The sequence below is a fragment of the Notolabrus celidotus genome, chromosome 22 (genome assembly GCF_009762535.1).
Source record: "Notolabrus celidotus isolate fNotCel1 chromosome 22, fNotCel1.pri, whole genome shotgun sequence".
Lineage (NCBI taxonomy): Eukaryota > Metazoa > Chordata > Actinopteri > Labriformes > Labridae > Notolabrus > Notolabrus celidotus.
The window spans coordinates 22481247-22497862 of record NC_048293.1 but is presented as its reverse complement, the minus strand read 5'-3'; the positions used below and the strand labels follow the sequence as shown (position 1 = coordinate 22497862).

Sequence of the window (16616 nt, the reverse complement as noted above, 5' to 3'; positions counted from 1 at the left end):
ATTGCACTGACAAGTGATAGGCCTACATAACTTAATGCATTTAACATAAAATGAGTAAGGAACATGAACAGGAAACACATCTTTAGGCCAGCCTATATAACAACATAAAGAACAAAACAAATAGCCCAAACAATAATGGCTGACTCAACTAGGCTACATGCAGTCACTGTCTGAGTTACAGTGATGGCAAATGTAGGGTCTGCCCACTCCAACTCATTTCACCATGCATGATTTTGCCAACATAGGGGTTGGTTGTTACATGTGACAACCAACCCCAAAGAGAATGTGACGACCAACCCCAACTGGATTTTTTTGCTAGCATCAAGGCTAACAACCATCTAACAAGTAGTTAGCTAGCTAATAAAAATCTAAACTATAGCTTTCCCCTCACACTTTGTAAGGGTAACACTTGTTTTGTTATAAACCCATCGTTTAAAAGTCTAGAAGAAAAATACTGAGGAGCTGAATATTTACAATTTGACATGAAAAACACAAAAAGTCCTCTCACCTCAAGTTCAGCTGTCTTACTCCAGAGAAGACTATGTAGGTGAGCTCTGATCCTAAATCTGGACATGTCCATACCCCAATTTGAGAGACAGCGCCCTCTGGTGGCGAGATATAACGAGCGTGCCAACCAACCCGTGTGACAACCAACCCCATTCTCCCCTAATTGGCGTCAAAAGAGGCACAAAAAAGGACAAGAACTAAAAGAATCATATAGGTAATAGAAATAAAAAGACGACGATTAGATGCTGGTGTAAGAATGACGACTGTTATCACATGACGTCTGTGTTTGGAGATTTAAGTTGAGGATAACAGACATGAGAGATGTTTGTGGTGTTAACAGCCTTTGCAATACTTACTTAAACTAAAAGGTAAGCAATACTGGTTCTGTGAAAATGTTCCCCAAAAAGTTGTGACACTGTAAAATGCAAATAAAGAGTGTGTTTGAGAAACATTGAAATCCTGTATCTAATTAAAAACAGCACAGAGGCAACATATGAAATGTTGAAACTGAGAGATGTAGAAGTGAAATGAAACATCTGTAACATCTGATCTCATTAATTAGCTTCATTGGTGACAGATTAGAAGCATGACTGGGTTCAAAACGAGCATCTCAGAGAGTCTCTCTGGAATACACGAAAAGGGCCAATGCCAAAAACCAATACTGGAAAGTTGTGAGGGGCCTTCAGGTGGCACTGCATTGAAAATAGACATGACTCTGTAGTGGAAGTCATTGCATGGGGTCAAAATCTCTTCCAAAAAAACCTGAACCATGCAAAAAAGGAAACCATTTATAAACATTTTCCAGAACCACAGAGACTTCTCTGGACCTGAGCCCGTTTAAGATGGACTGAGGGGAAGTGGAAAACTGTCCTGTGGTCTGATGAATCAAAGTTTGACATTCTTTTTGGAAATCATGGACGCTGTGTCCTCCGCTCTAAAGAGAAGAGGGACCACCCGGCTTGTTATCAGCTCACAGTTCAAAGCCAGTGTCCCTGATTGTATGGGGATCATAAGAGTCCATGGCATGGGTAGCTTCCACATCTATGAAGGCTCCATTAATGCTGAACAATATCTACAGGTTTAGGAGCAACACATGCTGCCATCCAGACAATGACGTCTTCAGGAAGACCTTACATATTTCAGCAAAACCACATTCTGCACGGATTACAACAGCATGGCTCTGTAGTAGAAGAGCCCAGGTCCTGAACTGGCCTGCCTGCAGTCCTGACTTGTCACCCGTTGAACACTTTGTCTGTTTCTGTTCATATTTGACACATTTTTTTTAAATATGGCGAGTGACTGACAAAACAAATGCAGCAACATTTACCTCTTTACTTATTTGTGTGAGGCAGAGATAAACTTAGTTGTCAGAGGGAAAGATGAGAAGAAAAATGCAGGATTGAAGACACTTTATGGGGAAATTAAATAAAAATAAAAATAAGGCCAAAGTTTAGAAGTGTTTCTGCAGAACCACATTATCTGTGTCGTTAAATTTTGGGGTACGGTTGAGTGCGACAACCTGCAGGAATCACTCACAGGTTTGTTTAAAAAGCTGAAGAGCCTTTTCTCCTCAGAGTGAAAACACTTCTCTAAATATCAACACATGACGCGTTACAGTACTAACTGATGTGCTTGTGGAATGAGTGGACAGTATTTGACTTCAGAACAGTACCTATGAATCAGTAAACATGGTGCATTGTTGTAAAATAACATCAGCAATAGAAAATGAAACTACTGAAGCATTCATTCAGCGCATCCTGCATCACCAGAGACTTCTGTGACTCGATGCAAACTTCATTCTGAGGTATTCTGTTGATGAGGAGGAATGCATCCACAGTCCAGAAACACACGACTCATCCTCTCATAGTTCATGTTCCTTGTCTCCCTGTGAGAGGAGCGTCTCGTGCTCTGCAGCCGTCGTCACCGTGTTGGTGGATCAGTGTCTGAGTTTGTGTCCTGGTTTAAGAGACAGACTTAAAGGTGACTTTCTTGAGACCTCATGTACTTGTTGCATGCGTTTACATGCACTCTGCCCCCCCCAGTGGATTCTTGTGTTTATGTACGACTGACTAACCTGTGAGGCTTTTTGAATAAGTGATGGAGCTGCTTTCTGTCTCTCCTGCTGTTCATGTGTTCGTCTCAGTCTCACTGTGAGACCCTTTTTATCTCAAGATCAGAGCCTGATGTCACATGATAATGTAATAAATGCTTGTTTTCTGAACAATTTATATTTAAACATCATTTTATTAAGTCAGATATCAGACACAAAGGAAGATTAGAACCATGTGAAATATTATTGAACTTCTGGATTTATACTCTTAGAATATACTAAAGAGTTTCACTAAATTGGCAATCTACTAAAGAATAAATTAAAGATTATAATACAAAAATCTCTTCTCTAAAAATCAAAAAATGTAAAGTTAAAAAGTCAGAAGAATAAAAAGATAGAAATCTGAAAATGAAGTGAGTTTTTTGGCTTCATTTGCAAGAGAAAAAAATAAAATAAAACTCTTAATTTCACTTGATTTAAAAAAGTGTAATCACCGTATTTAAGTTAAATTATAATCTTATAACAAAATACAATTTTGTTAAAAAAAAATTCTATTAGAAGAAGAATAAATATAATATTCCAAGTGATAAATTTAAGTTAAAGTTGAACTCATAAATCGGACTGATCTCAGAAGGGAAGCTAATTTCTCACATGTAGCTCTAATCCTCTTGTGTGTCCTTGATTGTGACTTGAAGTTAAAGTCCAGCAGTGACCTTGAGGTAAGGGGTCAAACAGATCTGCACCCAGGCTCCAAAGACCTCAGCATCTTTCTATCTGAAAAGTTACAAACTGTGAAGCTAACATGAGTGGATTTATCTGTTGTGTGTATGTAACGGAGGTGTGTTATGAGCACATATTCTGTACGTTACTTTGTCGTGCATAAGCACTCGACTATTTCTGTCCCTGTGTGAGGTCCAGGTGTGAGGTCCAGGTGTGAGGTCCAGGCGTGAGGTCCCGGTGTGTCTCAGTGCAGAAAGGTGAGCAGAGCAGAGAGCCAGTGGACCAACATGCTGCCCTTCACTCTGAGGAACAGTTCATACATGCCGAGCTTCCACAGGTTCAGGGACTCTGCCAGCGAAATCTGGAGACGCTTCCTCCTGGACCGAGCTTTACTCCTCTTGTGCCTGTTGACCAGAGGGAGGAGAGGAAGAGGGTCAAAGGTCAGACACAGATTCAATGACTTTTCTAAGCGTATGGTAGCTCCATCATTGATGCGAAACTTACAAAGTGAGCCACAAACAGGGCGCAAGTCAAACTGGTGCAGAACTTTGAGCCGGTCTGAACTTTTTGCTCTAAGTTGGACGTTTTTAGGATTTTTATTCTTACATTTTTGAGAAGTTTAGAAGACTTTCAGCTGCTTTTCTATCACAAAACATTCATAACACACCCTACAAAGCATTTTAAAACTGCTTTAAGACGGAAAATCATCTTCCCAGAGAGAGAAAGAGTAAAAAAATATCATTGGTCTTTATTCATATTTCTGTGCTCAAGAGTGAAACTGTCCAATCCTTTAAAGGTATTATCAAACCACTTCATTTACCTTCTTAGAGACACGATTCTTTAATCTCGTCTCTTTGCTGTTGTAAGAAAACGCTCACTGATGGAAGGTGGATTACACGGAAGGCAAAGAATCAGCTGAAGCAATAAGAGTGATAAACAGGCCTGAATATCTTCATACGTCTGCTTCCTCTGCATCTATTAGAGGAAGAGGAGCTGCTGCAGCATGTGTGAACAATGGAGGCAGCGCTGAATGCGAGCAGTGAAGAAGATGAGCTCGTCATGATTTGTATTGAAAATGAAAAGTTATGAATCTCTATTACAGGCTGTAGTACCTGTTTCAGTCTGAGAGTCAGACGTGTTGGCTCGACTGATTAATGCGGTGAAGATTTCTCAGAGCTGTATGAGGATAGAAATGTTTAATCTGAGGGTGACATCATAGAAAACTACACACTGTCAATTTCAAAGACCCAACAGTCTGAGGAATGAAGGAAACAAGATAAGCCTCCATGTTAAGTGAGTGTGGGTGCTGTCCATGGTGCTGAATCCTCCTGTATGCTGCTCTCCTCTTAACACTCTACCATGATGCCCCACCCTCGACAAACCAAGCAGCAACCTCTGGTGTTGAAAATGAAGCCAATGCAGGAGTGCAAACAACCTGCAGTTCCTCCAGTGTCCACTTGAGACCGGCTGCAAAAAGAAACCTCAGCAGGTCCCGGGTTAAAATGCACAACTTTACAAGAGGAATAAACGTCTCTACAGCCTGGTTCAGAGGTCCGAAACATCCCTGACAAGGACTCCTCTAGACCTCTGAAGGTGTGCAGTGGTATCTGGCACCAAGATGTTAGCAGCAGATCCTTTAAGACCAGTGAGGTGGAGATGAGGTCACTCTGGGGTCCAGTTCTAACACTCATGTGTCCATTGTGGGCACTTTAAGTGGTGGACACGGGTCAGCTTGGGCACCCTGACCTGTCTGCAGCTACACAGAACCAGCGTTAACTTTTGCAGCATTGCACATCAGTGAGCCTTGGCCGTCCATGACCCTGTCTCGGGTTCTTTTGGTAGATCCTGACCCCTGCAGACCAGGAACACCCAACAAGAGCTGCAGTATTAGAGACGCTCTGATCACAGTTTGACCCCTGAACAGCTTCCAACACAGAAACATCAAGATTTAAGCAAGAAGTTTGCATGCTACAGTTTCATGGCAGCCTATCAGCCTTGAGATCCTCCTGACATCAAAGAAGGTTGATGTGATGCAAAATAAAGAAAACAAAAGATTCTCATTTGGTCTGTCGGATTAAGAAAGAGGGAACAATGCATGAATCAAGACTTTACAAGTCTCCAACAGGAAGTAGTTATTGCTGCTGCTTTCTGTCCTGTAAACACACGACAGACAAACCTGTTTATCTTTTGTCAGATACAGTGAAGCTGAAATACGACGGAGACAGAGAGAGAGGTGCTCCACAGCTGATGGTCGGTGTCCTGCAGAGAAAAGCTGGCACAGACTCTAGATACTCGGTCATCAAACTGAATATTGGTCGGCCGCAGAGAAGCTCGTCCACACTCAGACCCTGGAGAACCTTGCTGCTCTTCACGGTCTGGCTCTGGTTAAAATTAGCCTCACTTTTGGTTAACAGTAAAACAGGAGGCTGCATTCCTGTCTGAGAACACGATGGGACACATGCAGGTATGTCAAAGAAATGCTTTCAGCTGCAGTCAGAGAGACGAGCTGAGAGTACAGACTGTTGGGTTTAAGGTGAGGGAGCGAGGCGGCTCAGGAGGATCCCCCGGTGTCTGCATTACACGACTACTCACGACACTACAGCTGGTTCATATTTCATTAGATGTGCTTATTCAGACAATCTGTACCTCTGTCAGCAGAGCAGCACCAGGCCTGTGTGTGTGAATGTGTGTGTCTGTCCGTCAGCTCAGAGCTGAAGTGACAGCACACACCTCTCCTCTCCAAACCTACAGTCCCAAATTTCAATTTCTCCTCCAAAGCCACTTACCTGTCAGCTTAGTTTGTCTTTAGTTGTGACACATCTCCTGTGTCAACACTCCACCACGTGTGCTCACACCTCAGAGGCTGAAGGATTTTATTCACTCTGAGGAGGAGTCGCTGATGTTTCTCCAAACACAGGATGTTTTTTATGACCCTTTGAACTCTACAATACTTTATTCTCCTCGTTGCCTGTTAGGATTTAAGAAAGGTTCTGCAGAAAGGGGAAAGAGATTCAGTGTTTCTGACCTGGCCATGGCTCGTATGCAGCAGCGAGACATGTTGATGAAAGACGAGGAGGCGGCTCTGGTCTGTAAGGTGGTCTCGATGCCCCTCAGCAGGTCGTTGGTCTTCAGAAGGAGCAGCATCTGACGGGGAACTCGGTTGAGCAGGTCGCTGATCTGAGGCAGGTAGAGAGCCGCGTTGGTCCGGATCTCCACGTCCTGCAAAGAATAAAAGACCGTTGGACTTTCTGTGTGTTTACTGGTAGCTTTATAACGAAGTGCAAGGTCCTGTTACAGCCACATGGACTTCTACATCGATGATCCAGACTTCTCTGTAGTTTTGACTTTCATTGACATACTCTAACGGTGTGCATCACAGGTCACATTCCCAGCTGTGAACATTTAACTCTTGATAAACTGAATGGGAGATTTGAGCTGCAGAAGAGATTAAACATGAAGCAACAAATTCAGGGGAAACAAGAAACATCCAAACTTTTTTAAACCCCTGTGTATGAATCTGTGTGTGTGTGTGTGTGTGTGTGTGCGTGTGCGTGCATGTGTGTGTGTGTGACAGCAGCATTGTCAGAGCTGTCAGTCTGAATAAACAGACAGTTTAAAGGCAGAGAGAGAGAGAGAGAGAGAGAGAGAGAGAGAGAGAGAGAGAGAGAGAGAGAGAGAGAGAGAGAGAGAGAGAGAGAGAGACAGACAGCTAGTCAACATCCTGACACAGATAAACTCTGTCTCTGCTCTCCATCTGTCCGTCTCTGTTCACATCATTTCCTGCGTGCACAAGACCTAACGCACAGCTAACGACGAGCATCTGATAAAAGGACAATATCAATGACACACACACACAGTATAGTAATGTTGATCAGTTATACACAGTGCAAGTGCTGAACTGAATCACACAGGTACACATTTAAAACAGGGGTTCCTAAACTTTTCAGCCTGCAACCCCCACTGTCCCTCAAAGTGATTTAATGTGGCTTCATTTAGCTTTTCTGCAGAAAATGACCCTACCTATATGATCATGTGTCTGTATTTCCTGTGCCGTTATGAATTAACCTGCTGCTACTGATGCTTTAGATAATTAAGTGTTCACTAACCCTAAACTTAGGAGTCATCTGGCAAAAAGAAAGGCAGAAAACTCATTACATTTTCTGTTTTCAAGGTTTTATTTCAAGGTTAGCTATTACTTTGTTGATATTTTTTTACTATTATGGGTAAATGAACTACTTTCAGATAACTTAAAAACTTTTTTTTTATCCAGAAGACATCTCACAAGCCATGGCTCCCTAGTATATAATTGTCTTTTGCTCATTAAATTCCAATAAAAATGTAACAATTCAGAAATATACAATAAATATGTTTTTTTGGTGTGTGGCAGATACTGAATATGTTTGACATTGTTGTGCAATATGGAAAAAAATAATTTATATGTTTGAAATTACTTTAGAAGGAACTCAAAGTTGAATAAGTCAAACATTTTGTTTTTATATTTTTTAGTTTGTTTACAAAAGAAGAAACTTTGATACAAATTAAAACTCGTATATGAAAACTGCTATTTAATTTATTTGTTTTTATTTGTCAGAAGGTCCAATAAACACTCCATTTTCAAAGAATTAGAATTTTCTGGCAATTATTTGATGGTTCAGGCTTTACAGGGTTAAAAGGAAATAGACTGCAGAGACTGACAGTAGCATTACTAGCTGCTTCAAGGTAGCCTATTGCATCAGTTTGAAAGGTATCATTCAGCATTTGTTTCTAGGTACCCTATGAAGTTGATTTTAAAGGTGCAGTCAGGTGTGTATTCTCTATGCAGGAGGTCTTTATTGTGGCTTTTTTGCACCTGTCTCAAGGTACCCTCTAAGGTTTGTCTATGCTCTCTTAATATAACCTTCAGCACCTTCCTTGGGTTCCCTCTACTCTTTGTATTACAGAACGTTTTCCTCCTTTCCACCCCTGGTTAATGATCAATGCTCTCTCAGGTGACGTCTAGGTAAAAGAAAACAACAGCATGGTTCTGCATCAGAAAAACTAATACATAGAATATAATTTAAACCCTGCTCAGCTTCACATTACTGCATATTTTCTGTATTTACTTAAAAAAACTGAACTAAGCGTTACCAGGTTTTACGAGCAAAGACTTAAACCAACAACAAAATCCCCCATTACAAACCCCAAGCAGTGCCAATCCAAATAAAAAGGGGCTGGGTGTTCTGAAGGGCCCTGCTCGGGGAATAACAATTAGTAGCAATTATAGGAGCTTGGTTAGCGGGCCTCACAGCTGTCAGTAGGACACAGAGACGGCGACAGTGCTCTCATTTGCATCTGAAAGCTTCAATAAGGACATATTGTATTGTGAGTGGTGCGATAATAAGCCGCGTAAAAGGCAAAGGGAATGCAATCGGGGGGAGGTGGAATCTGTGCCGGTGATTTTTCTTTTCTCCCCAAGTGTATTAGAGAGTCGGCGGGATGATTTCATACAGCAGCCAGCGGGCGAGAGAAAATGGTGTGCAGCACAAGAGATGTATAGAAAGAGCTGCTATTACTAACGCCATTTATACTCTGCAGAGAAGGAAACATCCAGCTGCACTTAAGGTAGTAAAATAAGAGATACACATCGGTTTGGATTCAACCAGGAAGTGACAGTAAATTCATTTGTCCCTCAAGAGGCTTAAAGCATTCGGACTTGATCACCTTCACTCAGAAAGGTCTGGTGACATGACCAGGTGCTCCAATCTGTGCCGTGAGCTGTGGCCAATGAAAAGCACGCCCACAGCCAGAGGAACATCGCCTCCGTCAGGGCTGGAGAGCAGCCACCGCAGCAGACGGCATCAGCAGCCAGCCGGCGGCTCACATTGCTGCTGGAATAGGAGCGACTAGTAGACCCGGACAGGCAGACCGTACCTTAATCCCTGCAGTCTGAGTTTTATCTGCACTGTTGGAATCCAGACATGACTGAAGGAGGCCTCTTAAAGATTTGAGAAATGGCGGACGACTTAATGTAATGCAGGGAAACCATTCACCTTACTCTGTGCTGGTGAGAGAAGGTTATAAGAATCAGAGGATCTCTTGTAAATTCTGTGCTGAGGATGGAGACACTCTTATGTGAAGATTACAAAGAGGAGTGCACGGTCAAATAAATAAACTCTGGATGATATCATGTCCTCTGTATCATCTGGTGGTCATTTATGAGAGTTATAAGACTTGAATGTTGACAGGAAATGTTGTCTGTCCTCAAGAGGAGAAGAAAACTACTCTTAGAATGTTATTTGTAGAACAGGAGGTCGGATCCGTCATTCCTGATGCATTCCAGGAAGTCAGGAAATCTAACCTCTGATTGGCTCTGTGACTCAGCATCAAGCAGATTTAATGTTAATAGTTTTAGCTGCACTTGCACGCAGATATCTGTTTATAGAGATGAATAAATCCTTGTTAGATTACTGCTGACGGGAGCAGGGATGTCATTAAGGTGGATTGTGTTCTGCCTGCTTTTGCTCTCCATACAGACGCCAAAGCTTGCTGATTGGTCAATACTGCTCAGACTGCAAACTTAAACCAGAAAGCTTCTCATGCTGAAAATTAAAACCCCCAATGGTGTATGAAACTTGAAAATGAAAAATGTAGGTTTCTCCTTTTCAATCCATTTTCATCCGAGATCGAGAAGTCGACCCAGACATCCCTCTCCCCAGCAACGTTTTCCAGCTCCTCCTGGGGGATCCTGAGGCGTTCCCATCCTTATCAAACACCCGAACCCCCTCAACTGATTCCTTTCCATAGCTCCCTCTGGATGTCTTACGGCCAAGTTCCACCAGATCTGTGTTCGGTCCGTTTTCGATCCGTCACAGTACTGGATCTGACAGGTTTCTATTCTAGTCAATGTGTTAACTTCCTCTGGATCTGCTCCGTTGCGTTCCGGCTGCGTCTCTGATCCGGCAGGTCGGAGTCCTCCGGATCAGATACACAAGACTTCTATTTTTGCCGGATGCCGGAGCACGACGCATCAATCTCAACAGAGCAGATGGAGCGGGACAGGAAGTCAGGCACCAAAACAAAATGAAAACATCCGGTTCATTCGGTCAGAATAAAACACTCTGTGTTATCACCAGATCGTATTTCACTTAACTTCAACAACAAACCGCCATGATGAGAGGAGCCAGGCCTGGAGTCAACAGGTCAGAGGTTTTCAGAGGACCAGAAAGAGGAGAAACCTTGATTCAGTGATTACCGCGGGAAAACCTCGGTCACATGACTCCAGTTGTCCAGTGGTCCTGCTCAGGACCGCAGCGGATTGAAGACGGACCGGACACTGATCTGGTGGAAGTCCTGTGTGAGATCGTGACCCTCTCTCAAAGACTGAGCTTAGCCACTTTGAAGGAAACTCATTTCAGGCGCTTGTATCCGTGATCTCATTTCGGTCACTACCCAAAGCTTGTGACTGTAGGTGAGGGTAGGACGTAGATCGACGGTTCACCTTCTATGAACAAAAAAGATCAACTCGTGGTAACGTGCAGAAACTCATAGCTCAAGTGATGACAGCTCGCCCTCTCTCTCTCTCTCTCTCTCTCTCTCTCTCTCTCTCACACCGATAACAACAGGTAACAGATGGCTTCATAAATACAACATCAGGCTCATTTCCAATCACTCATGGCGGATACAACCAGAGTTTCTGAATGAAATCTGAGTTTCGTCGTGAGTACATCGTGACTCATGAAACATGTTTTTATAAATTCAGAACCCTGGAAATGTACACAACACAACATGTCAACACAACATGTCTGAGTGAGGTCAGAGTTTGGAGGTGTGGCACATCAGAAAACATATTACAAAATATACTCGACTGCTCTAACCTTCCCGACACATTTTTGACTAATTGCTTTGTTTTTAATGCTCCGTCGAAGTCCATTCATTAAATAATAAAATATTCCAGCAAAGCAGTGAAAAGCCAGAGCTCTAAAAGCACTCAACATGTGTTTCCTGAATGTGATTGCATTAACACTAATGGAATGCATCATCGGTGGGAACAAGCAGGGCTTAAAAAATATCCACGCGTGAGAGAGAGAAAGAGAAAGAGAGAGAAGAGAGAAAGAGAAAGAGTGAGTGGATGAAAATGAAAAGAGGAAACAACAAAAGGACGGAGGAGAGGAGAAGTCAGAGGGCAGACGAGCCGCTGTGGACAAAGAAATGTCTTCTTAACTGTCCTCCATCCACAAGTGTGTTCAAGTAGAGGGCACTACAGAGGAGTCTGCCTAATGGCTGCGTGTGTGTGTGTGTGTGTGTGTGTGTGTGTGTGTGTGTGTGTGTGTGTGTGTGTGTGTGTGTGTGTGTGTGTGTGTGTAAGAACAGAGATGCAAATGACAGAGACAGATGGCCCAGATTGATGGGAGTGCTTTCATCTGTAAAGTGGCCGACAGAGGAGAACCGTGCACCTTACCTGCACACATTCTCACACTGGAACATGACTATCATTGTGACGGACGCATACAGGGAACACACACACGCGCTTCAGTTAATAACCTGAACTCTGGCGATGAACGTAAGTCGAACCAGCTTCCAAAAATACGTCCTTTCTTTCCCAAATAGTGCCCTATTGCCCAGATTACACCGAACCCTCTACGACCCACTTTTACTGGACAAACCCTAACTTTCCATCCTTCCATCCTTCCTGTTCAGCCTCTGCAATCAAATCTGCATATCCAAGCGCTTTCCTTTCATACACTGCCTCCACAGAATCTTTCAGGGCACCTTCAGCTCTATAAAATAAACCATCTGCTGACTCATGGGTGATAGGACGAGAGAGCGTTATCAACTGTAATATACAAGAGAGATTTTAAAGCACCTCCTTGTTTGCTGTGTAAAATCAGACACAGTGGCTCTCTTTACGGTGTTTGGAGGGTTAAAGATGCTCACATGGGATTCTAGCTTCTCTCCGTCCTCTGACCCGAGGAGGGCCTCGACTCCCCTGCTGATCCGCGCGCTCACCGTCGAGGAAACAGGTCACAGTCCGGGCTGAAATGCCAGAAACATTGTCCACACAGAAGTTGATGCATCCTGTGATGCTGTGTATAAAGCCCTCGCTGTCCCCCTCACCATATGGCTCAGTCAGCACTTCCCAGATCGTGATGGACTGGATGACATCAGAAGCTTGTGCCGCGTGGGCCGAGGGCAGAATGTAAACAGGGACAACAGAAGCATGTTGTGCAGATGAAGAAACACACCTTAGAGTTCATCATGCACACATACATGACACTAACATGTCCTGGTGTCTCCTTCTGCTGTGAGAATGAGCTTCCTTTCCTCTCACTGCCTCCTCCCGGTCTCACACTCTTAAACTTCACTTTACCCTCCTGCACCTGAAACACTCCAAAACTCAAAACACTGAACCACTTCCCCCAGAAATAATAATGTAATTTTCCTCAACACTGGAACAGACAGAGGGAGTGTTTCATGTCCTGATCCTTGCCAAGTTCAGTCTTGTACTGGCCGTCATGTGTGAGGGGGTGGCACACTGTAGCAGACTGTTTTGGAGTACTTTTGCCAGCTTCGAAATGTTGCATAACTGAGGTATAAATAAACTCTCTCTCCAGCACAGATGGCTTTGTGGAACCCCTGTGGTTAATGGGACACTTACGAACACACACAAACCAGGCTAATGGATTCTGAAATCAGTCTTTTCTTCAAGAAAAACTGACAAACTCTGACTAGAACTTAAAGTTTGGGGTCAATATTTAGACGAGTTGGGATGTGATTGAATATGGAAGCAGCGTTAAAGCTCCTGTAACAAGTTTTTAAATGGTATTAATACTGTAAACTCTGTAAGACCTAGAAAAGCAAACAAGATCATCAGCTTAAAGATTGATTATTTCTATAAAGTGGTTTGTAATGTCTGATGACTCTGCAGGGGGTAGGAGTCAGATGATGTGAGAAAAACATGGGACTTCCGTCTCGTGCTCTCTTGTCCTTCAACGCAGGACCACCGGACAGCTGGTGTCATGTGGCCGAGGTTTTCCCGCGGTAATGACTGAATCACGGATTCTCCTCCTCCTCTCCTCATCCATGTTGTCTTTCTGGTCCTCTGAAAACCTCTGACCTGTTGACTCCAGGCCTGGCTCTGCTCATCATGACGGTTTGTTGTTGTAGTTAAGTGAAATACGATCTGGTGATAACACAGAGTGTTTTATTCTGAAAATTAACCGGATGTTTTCATATAGTTTTGGTGCCTGACTTCCTGTCCCGCTCCATCTGCTCTGTTGAGATTGATGCGTCGTGCTCCGGCATCCGGCAAAAATAGAAGTCTTGCATATCTGATCCGGAGGGCACCGACCTGCTTGATCAGAGACGCAGCCGGAACGCAACGAAGCGGATCCAGAGGAAGTTAACACATTGACTAGAATAGAAACCTATCAGATCCGGTGCCGTGACAGATCGGAGACAGATCTGATGGAATATGGCTGTAAGCTGCAGGTCTTAGTCGCTTTGTGTCTACGCAGGATCCTGATGTGAACTTCCTCAAAGATGTAACAATGTGACAAAAAAAAGCAGACAGCAAGCCCTGTTATTGGTCCACTTAGCTGCAGACTTTTCAAGTATCGCCACCATTCAGCTTCCTTTTATTTCGTCTCTTTTTTTTATCTTCTTTGCAATAACTGCAGTATGATCAACTGCTGCTCAACATTTATCACCTCCAGCTCAAGCATCGAATGCTCAGATTCAGTCGCCATGTTTTCCTGTGCACTGACCAGTGATATCTTTTTTTTTCTGTGATGATGTTATACAAACTCCAAGTGATATTTGAACCATGCACATTGTTGACTTTGAGTCATTTCAACTCTTTAAATCCCTCTGTGTTGTCTTATTGCTCTTTTTGATTCTAAATCTACATCTTTTATTTCATGACTCTGCAGAGCTTTGAATGACCTCAGTGTCTGAATGATGCTCTGAAGTAAAACCACAGCATCAGTTATCACAGCCATCATTAATTATCTGCATAATAATAAAACACGCTGCTGACTCCTGAGTTGACTCTCTGTGAGGGTGTTATTTATGTTATTTGTGTTTGCAGCAGTACTGAAACATCTACTAGATTTCCGGCTCTAACACCCTGTCAGCTCCGGATGGATCTCCTCCGAGTGTTTCAGTTCTCATCTCATGCGTGTCTGATGGAACTGATGCACTTCAGTTTGAATCTGTGCAGCTGTCAACATCAGCCCGCCACAGACTCCCGCTTCACTCCGGCTGCAACTCAAAGTTCATCTCTTTAAATCTTTTAACACCCGGCTGATCAAACTTCTGGAAGAATAAAGACTGCTGTTGACGTTCTGCTAAACCTCATAATGTTTTATTTGATCCGTACGGGATTTGGAATAACGGGCGAACATTTCTGCTCCTTAAACGCCTCTCTTTGATTAATTCTTCTATATTTATTTAAATCTGTGCAGTTCATGCACTAACACAAAGGCTCTGCAGACTCTGTGGCACACTCTGTAAGATCAAGTTCACTATTCTAACAGACACCATGTACACATTTGTGTGAGCGAGCTGGTACCTCAGAGACGGTGACAGGCACAGAACTGATGCCGGCGTTGACGGCGGTCCAGGAGCGAGCGGTGAGCACGCAGGCGAACAGCGGGTACAGATCTCCGGCTCCCAGTCTACGGCTGTAACGCTCCACACCGGACATGTCCCCGTTTATCAGAGACTGCCACAATCTGCAGTAGTCCATCCTGAAGTCCGGCTGCAGGACCTGCAGAGGACGGGAGGATGGATGATGATGTGTTTTTTTATGAAGAATATATCTGCTTTGATGAAAGGTCAGGGTCAACTGTGAACAATGCAATGTTGAAACACTAATTTTTGAGGCCCCTTGCACACATAAACACTGTAGATTTCCAATTTCAGGACATTTAGGAGCTTGCCTTTTACTCATGGGCCTCACAGCGGAAGATTTTCTGACAGACGAGCTCTCAGAACTCTGCTCAACATACACAAAATCATCACTTTGCCCGCTCGCTCATGTTGATTTTTCTTATCTCCCTGACTCCCTCCTTGCAAACAGTGCTTATGCAAAAAGGGCTGAACATTTTTTTAAGGTTAAGATGCACAGATAATTTCAGATAAGTATCAAACTTGTTGGGATGCTCAATTTATAAAGCAAGCTCAGAGTGTTTTTTAAAATCAACAAAAGAACGGCATGTTTTAGACTTCTGTGATAGAAACTCTTTAATCTATAGACTGAGATCATAATCTTATAAGGAAGGGTTAACTGAAGAAAAAAGTATGCCCCTTTTCTCATAGACGTCTATACAATCAGCCTTTTTTTTGCAACCAATTATTTTTCAATAATGACGGGCGGTTGCTGGTTCGACTCCCAGGTACGGCCATTGCTGTGCTTCTTCTCCCACTCTCTACTACCATCATTTCCTGTCTCTCTTCAGCTGCCCTGTGAGGGTTACGGTATAAAGCTGTGATTAGCTAACCCTAAGGATAATCCATCTGCAAACGCCTAAACAATCTTCAGAAGGAGAAACGTGGTGGGAAAAAAAGGGGACACAAACAGGCTGCAGAACATCATCGTGTGCAAGAAACCGTTTTGCAGCTTTTTGTTTTGCATGCGTTTCTGGTTTTGCATTGATCATGTATTTGCAGGAAGTTTGAGAATCCAGAACACCTCCATGCTGAGAGTCCAGACCCCTGAGTCCAGCTTCAACGTTTTCACGTAGACTCTGTGAACTCACCAGGAAAAAAAAGAACTAAATTGCTGTTTTTGATTTTACAGTTCCGACTCTGGACCCCTTCAATCCTCGACTCTCTGACCCCCTGATGCACTTTAAACACAAACACAATTTATATTAAGTCTGGACCTGAATATGTGTGTGTATACGGGGAGCAGATTAACATTACTTTCCAAAATGACAGCAGGAATCAGAGGTCATTAAGAATAAATTGGTGCTATTGTGGAGGGATAATTCCTTCTCATGAATACACGAAGTAGCAGTCAACAAAACCCTGTTGAGCTGGTGTGTGTCTGACTGTTTGTAGGAACGTTAACAATAAAAGAGTCCCTGTGTGTGTGTGTGTGTGTGTGTGTGTGTGTGTGTGTGTGTGTGTGTGTGTGTGTGTGTTTGTGTGTGTGGAGCAGGAGAGTGCATGTATAGGTCTGTATGATTAAGGCAGTGATGTACCAATCCAAAGCGAGCACGCTGCACTCTGTTAAAAACAACATCAAATGAGTTGTTTATCAAAAAGCTTTTATCCCCCTGCAGCTCCACTAAAAGCGCGCGTGTGTGTGTGTGTGTGTGTGTGTGTGTGTGTGTGTGTGTGTGTGTGTGTGTGTGTG

General features: G+C 43.2%; 1 protein-coding gene across 1 annotated transcript in view; it reads right to left on the bottom strand.

The window, feature by feature from the left end:
• Positions 1-1056: 1056 nt before the first annotated feature.
• Positions 1057-16616, bottom strand: part of adck1 (aarF domain containing kinase 1) — a 70219-nt gene continuing 54659 nt past the window's right edge. The window contains exons 9-11 of the mRNA XM_034675699.1: positions 14826-15023; positions 6303-6496; positions 1057-3681 (exon numbers count right to left, since the gene is read on the bottom strand). Coding sequence (XP_034531590.1) covers positions 3522-3681; positions 6303-6496; positions 14826-15023 — 552 coding nt within the window. The 3' untranslated portion in view covers positions 1057-3521. The remainder of the gene's footprint in view (positions 3682-6302; positions 6497-14825; positions 15024-16616) is intronic.